Source organism: Arvicola amphibius, chromosome 12 (genome assembly GCF_903992535.2).
Source record: "Arvicola amphibius chromosome 12, mArvAmp1.2, whole genome shotgun sequence".
Lineage (NCBI taxonomy): Eukaryota > Metazoa > Chordata > Mammalia > Rodentia > Cricetidae > Arvicola > Arvicola amphibius.
The window spans coordinates 33,749,922-33,756,652 of NC_052058.2; the positions used below are offsets into that span (position 1 = coordinate 33,749,922).

At 51.8% G+C, this 6,731-nt stretch overlaps 1 protein-coding gene across 1 annotated transcript; it reads right to left on the reverse strand.

Moving 5' to 3' along the window:
* Positions 1-635: 635 nt before the first annotated feature.
* Positions 636-1,646, reverse strand: Znf488 (zinc finger protein 488). Its single transcript, XM_038348663.1, has one exon. The coding sequence runs from the start codon at positions 1,644-1,646 to the stop codon at positions 636-638; it is 1,011 nt and encodes a 336-aa protein (XP_038204591.1).
* Positions 1,647-6,731: the final 5,085 nt, after the last annotated feature.

The window sequence follows — 6,731 nt, forward strand, 5'->3', positions numbered from 1 at the left end:
CTACCAAGTCAAGCTCACCGTCAGCTTTGCTGCAGGCTTGTGGCAGAGAAACACAGTCCTCATTCACCCCTGAGATTTCACAAGTAATGTAGCAGACCAGCGCAAGCAGTGACCATGAGCTCCATGTGCTCGGTACTTGCAACCTACCAGGAAAGGAGCTGGCCGCTTCCCACACACCTTCCTCAAGACCGATGACATTCTGCTAATGCGCCATTTTAAAACGAGAGAACTGAGGGCCTGCAAGTTAAACATATCCAAGTCTGTGGCTCAGCGGTGAAAGCGCCCAGATTGAATGCAGGCTTGCTGGTCAGAAAAGCCAAGGTGTTGTGTCCGTGTGCTCCAGGCAGAGCACTGGGAGCAGAGCCAGGAACAGCCCTGCACCCTGGGTCATGGGTCCCCTTATCCCCTAATCCCATGAGCAAAGCTCACCATTTCAATGAATGGCTTTGCAGGAAAACACATCACAAGGGCCGGGACATCTGTCAAATTATAACTGAGCCATTCACCTCTGCGAAGCAAAGGGAACAATCATGAAGACACTTGTGACCACCTTCTCAATGCAGGCCAGGAGTCACCCCATGCCTCACCACCGAGCACTGGATACTATGGCCATCGGGTTCCTCCTTAGCCAACCACTAACTGTGTGACGTCATATGTCTGGAAAGATGGTGGCGCTCCCGGAAGTACTCATGGCAAATGGGGCAAGTGAGAACTTCCTCTCTGCGTTTCTTAGAATGCGGGTCAGGGCCTCCATGCTCCCTTTTGTGGTGGGACCGCATGTGGAGGACCAGGTCAGCTGTCAAACGGAAGGCAAGGTTACACTTTGCACACCAGTTCTGAGTGGGCAAGCCTGGGGATGAGAGCGTGGGTGGCAAGAGAACCCGGCAGGCTGTGGCAGAAGGTGTCGGCGATGTGGAAGCTTGCACTTGGGAGTGATCCAGCCATGGTGTGGGAGCCCCGTGGAACGCATTGCAGAATAGAATGTTCTGGGACAGCATGTGCAATCTCCAGAAATCTCCCGTGAGCTTGAAAGCTGACAGCTGAGCCCAACACGGGATATCCACAGTGGTGATGAGTCCCGAGAGCTCCCATGGGCCCTCTGTGTTTCCACTGTCTGGAAACGCAGGGGAGCACCTGGGCTTCTCCACCAGGCGCGAGGCTGGCCTCCTGAATGCGCTTCTCTTCCCACTCCGGGCTGCACCCGACCATACTGAGCACTCTGTGCTGTCAGCCAAGGCTCGGGGGAGATCCTGGGGCAGCTGCTGAATGCCAAGCTGGCCTTCTGGGTCCTGTGGCTTCCTCTTCAGGGCTTGAATGTCGCCTGGCCTCTCCTGGAGACATGACAGCTCTGTGGAGGAACCCTGCCTCTGCTCTGTGCAGGCCTTGTAGCCCAGATGCCTGTCCAGTCCAGCCTTGTCCAGTGCTGTTGATAGGCTCCGATCAGAATGCGCCAGATCTTGGCCACCCTTCCCTGCAGCAGCTCCAGAGCCCAGGAGGCCCGCTTTCTTGAGCAGCCCTGCCTGAATCTGCTTAGGTTCCATGAGCCTCCATCTTTTGTCTGAAGGACTCAAAGAAGCCCCTTTTTCCTCAGCCATGTGATCAGCAGGGCCTGAGAGGCTAAGCAAGGTGGATGTTCCAGCAGCCATTAATCTATTGGGCTTTGGAGTTCCAAAGGACTAGTCTCTAGCTGAAGGAGGAGTTACGTGATCAGAAAGCCCCCAGGGACGCCTGGATTGGATGCACCTGACCAATGCAAGAAAACACAGTGGCAGTGAGACAGGCACTCGTCATTCAGTGCCCCATGTAGGCCGACACCAGACAAACCCACCTTTCCTGGCCTTCCTCTGATGTCTGCGAAGTAGGAGCAGGGTCATCTGAGGAGAAAGAGAGACAATGAGCTCCGATAGTTTAGACTCCAGCAGCGTGCAGAGGCAGGTCTCTGCCACAGAAAGCCCTGGAGCAGCAACGCCAGATGAATATGCCATGGCTCCATTCAGAAAAGGGCAGGGAAGCCTCAGAAACACCGACTGTGTTAACAAGTCTGGTTCAGAACCACAGAAGCTGGAGAGGTAGGGAAGGGTACCTGCTCTGGGGCAGAAAACGGGAGATCCTGACACCTACCAATAAGCTGACCCTGCAGGGAAAAAGAGAGCACCACAGCTCCCCCTCCAGGAGCTGCCTGGCCTCAACTGATCCACAGTCCTAGGGAAGCCACAGCATCGGGGAGGCAATGTGAACAGTTCATGGCTTCATTACCTTGGCGCCTGTGGCACGCCTTTCCTTCCCTGTCTCCTACACTAACAGCCCCTTTCTCTACGTCACGTCTCCAGCCTGCTTCCACTGGTTGTTTGGATTCCTCTGGACCAATCTTAGAGTCCTTGTTCCTGCTTTCCCCCTACTCCCACCCAAGCTTTGTACAATCAGGCTGCTTTCCCTGTGGACTCTGTTCTGGCTGAGACCATGCAGTGACCACTGCTAACTTTAAGCGCTCTTTTCCCTGCTCTGCTCCCTGATAGGGAGTGGAGTCCTTTGGGAGTCAGGGACTTGATAGACAAGCCAAGGATGGGAGAAAAGGGGTGGGGTTTTGTTGGGGGGAGACTCTGGAGCTGCTTTATAGAGCTTGCATTCACCTCACCTGGATATGGCCACCCTGAGTCACAAAAGCAAAGCTATAGAGGGCTCACAAGTGGAAGGGAGGTACATGGGCAGCCACAGCGGGTGCAGCAGCAGAGGACTAAGGCCCCAGAGTCCCGAGGGGTGCCAGTGCAGGGTACTATGGACATTCTTCCCACACTGTGTAAGCACCAAACACGTGCTTAGAAGTGGCTTTTGCTCCCAGTGAAGCTTCTAACTCAGCACCACTTCCTTTTAGAGCTGATGTGCCCTAGTGTGCAGACATGAGGGTCGCTCGGGAGCCTGCCTACCAAGCGAAGTCACGGCCTCCATCAGCACCCTGCCCTCTCCTGCCTTAGTCACCATATTGCCCAGGTCCAGCCCTAGGCACAGCCTTCCCTGGGCAGGATGAGAGCCACTTCTACTCTGCTGACCTCTCCAGTCCAGAAGAAAGAGCCTACGCTGCTGTCTACCCTCTGCAGCCCCCAGAGGAGTCCTAGGTGAGACATACAGCAAAAAATCAGAAGGCACTGTCTGGACCAAAAGGTCCCTAAGCTAGCCAAAAAGAGGAGGGAGATTATTGCTTCTTGGGACAATAGAGCAGATACCTGATCGTTTGTGCTGCCCAGCATCTTCCCAGCCAAGTCTTGCTCCTACTACTGAGGTTCTCCGCTGCTACTCAGTCCCTCCCTGTCTTTCTCCAGCCCAGGTCTCCAGGTACCCCTCTGATGGTGGGACCTACTCTCACCCCTTATCCTAATAAATTCCTTCTCTGATTTGGCCAAAGTTGACTTTTGCCACTTCTATCCAAAGCACCCTGACTGTTCTAGAAGTGACAACCCCACCCAACTCTGAGAGCTCGCCTCCAGGACTCTGTCAGGGAGGATGTCAACACAACACACACTCACATGTGCACACGTGTGAGCAAGCACACAGGCTGAGGCTACCACCCAGCGCACCATCCCTGCAGCTGTCAGTACTGGGACAGCCTCTACCGTATTAGCCAAGTCTAGCTGTCAGCTTGACTTTTCTGACAACTCTAATGTGTTTATACCCACATTAGCAGGTTTTCTTGCTGGTTGGCAGGCTGATTTTAATTCCTGTTGTCAGGTGTGCTAGGCCACTTCAGGTACTGAGGAACAGGCAAGGGCTTCTGTAGGCACAAGTGACCAGAGGGTCAGAGGAACACTTGGCAGGGTGGGTGTGGGTGGTGTCTGGCCTTTGCCTCATACCTGCCCTGTTTCTGTCTAGAGCCCTCCTCCTCGCCACTCACCAGACTCACTCTTGAGCCATCCCACAACTAATCCCACTCACTTCTCCTCTACCCATGTCCATTGTCTACTTGTCCCAAACCACTGGACATCCACAGATGAACTAGCTTCTGACTGTGCCCCAGAGGTGCCGTGGTTGAGAAGGAGACACCTAGGAGGCAATGCCATCAGCTCTCTGAGGAAGGCCTTCAGCACTGCCCTATCTCCATAGGCCCAGCCATCTGGTTCTATAACTAAGAAATAGAACCAGACTCTCCCCTTTCACAGGTACTGGCAGAGCCACAGTGATGACTGGACCAGCATTCTAGAGGCTTCATCACTGGAATGACTTCCCCTGAGCCAGAGTATACAGAAGTGACTAGGCTTTTTACTCCTGGGGACTCGGGGGCTAGTTGGGCAGCTGCATCCACTAGCTGCCCTCGGCGTCCCTGTGCAGGGAGCACACAGCACACGCATCTCCCACCTGCCCCATTCTTTCAGAAGTCCCCAAAGAGATTAAAGCAGCATCAACTTTCTGAGAGAGTTAAAATACAAAAGTTACCAAAAGTGCAGGAAAGGGGACCTCAACACACTCTTCTCTGACTAAAGCTTTTGCATAGCCGCTATGGCGAAAATAAATGCAAATACAGTCATCCCCCCATGTGGGTCTGGGTCCCCAAGTCCCTCATCATGCATACTGCGTGCTAACGGGATGAAATGGGTCACCTCAGCATTCTTTCTAGACCACAGCCCTAGTGGGCTGCTTCTAGCATCAGACATCAGTGTACGGAGGTGAAAGTAGCTACAGGGTAACCCTGATCAAAGCAGCCAGCCCCTCAGTGTTCCAGGTCTCTACCTGTAAAATGGGCTAAAAACATCTCCAAGACCATGCCTGATCTCCCAGGTGTAATTAATTGATAAACTGCTTCTCCCTTTCTCAAATAATAGCAGGTCTGTTTGAATCCCCACCAGTAAGTTTTTATTCCATGAGCTCACACAAACACACATATATATTTACCTAGGCAAACTTGTGCGCACACACATAAACACACTTAACACAGACAAATACATACATACACAAACAAACACGAACACACACATGTTCGCACAAACATATTCATACACATTAATACAAACACTCCCACGATACACTAAAACACACACTCTGTCTCCTCTCTAATCTCAGATACTTCTCCAAAGTCGTCTGGGTCCAGATAATGTTATTTCCAAGGATGTTCAAGAACCTGCATCAAAATTCCCTGATCTCACCTCTGCAGAGACCCTATAGTGCCGCCTTCCTGGTCCAGGCAGCATTTTCCAAGCAGAGACAGCTCATCCCAGGAGCCAGAACTTTCAGTGGCATGCAAGCAGATATGACTGCCCTCTTCTGAGGGGCATGCAGGGCAGGAAGTTGGTCACCAGGATGCTCCATTATATATAAATAAAAGTGGTGATAATCTTCTGTTGAAGTGTGTATAGACCAACAGTTTCTTGCATTGGATTTCATTTAATTTTTACGCAAAAATTGTGGTGCATTGTGTTTCTCAACCCAACATCTTTTGCCACCCTATCCCATGTCATTTTGCTCAACTCCACAGGGCAGCTTTTGACACCACTGTGAATCTGGAGAATGCCAGATTTTGAGTTAGATATCCTATCCCACCACATGTCCCATTGATGCCATCATCCCAAACTTTAAAAATGGGGTGGGGGAGAAAAGGGGGAGAGAATAAATGATACTAAGGAGAAAGCAAAAACAGAATTGGAACAGAAAAAAGCAAACTAAAACTAAATAGAGGAAGGAACAACAAAGTGTGTGTGTGTGAGAGAGAGAGAGAGAGAGAGAGAGAGAGAGAGAGAGAGAGCTATGTGTGTGTGCTTATATGAGAGTGCACACCTATCAGCATGCGCATTTGGCTGTACATGCCTTTGAACATGATTGTGTGCATGTGTATCTTTGCCTGCCTCCCTGAGACTACCTCTGGCTCATGAATCAGCATTGTTTGGGGTTAATTGCAGGCAAGTCTCAGGTTTTCCTATAAAGCCCGTCTCAGGCCCTGCTCCCACATCTACTTCCATGAAAACTGCCGGATGGAAGCCTCTCAAATTGGAATATAATGTGAGGCTGCTGTGGCTTATTCCTGCTGGAACCCTGCTGCCTCCGTGTGCTCACCTCTCCTGTATGGACTCCCAGCCCTTCCTTTAACACCGGCATCTGTCTGAGGGCCGGGGTCAGTCTCATCCTTCTGCAGCTGCATCTACTCCCCTCATCCCTGTGCTTCCCAGATGGCCACCACAGATTGGGGAGCTCATTCCACATCCTGACCACAGAGCTCCGTGGGTTGGAAGCCTGACCCTGTCTCCCACCTCACCTGCACCCCCAACGCCCTGTGCGACTGTGGACCCGCGCCTTGCCCCTGCGCAGCTGCTTTCTGGGCAGACTAGAACTGCCCCTTCCCCTTTCTCCTCCCACAGACCCCAGCTGCCCTAGGCAGTGAGGGATCTATGCAGCCCTTGTTCCTCACTCTGCACCTCATATGAAAAGACTCTTTGTTGTCCTGGGCTGTCTTCAATGGCCCCAGTTCATCCTGGGCTCTCCATCCTGACACTCTTTATGGGTGCTCATCACTCCATCATTGTAACTGTTCCACTAAGAGGCTTTTCTTATCATTCTTGGCTCTTTTCACTCTGGTGTCCACAAGGCACAAATTGAACAAAATGGTTCAGAGCCACCCACTCCATGTTCTTCTATCTGGAAAAAAAGAAAGATGACATCCTAAGACCCTCCAACTATTCTCGGAATCCTCAGATCATATGATAATCCTATGATCCGGAGTGCTTTCTGACACTGGGATCCCCAGATCAACA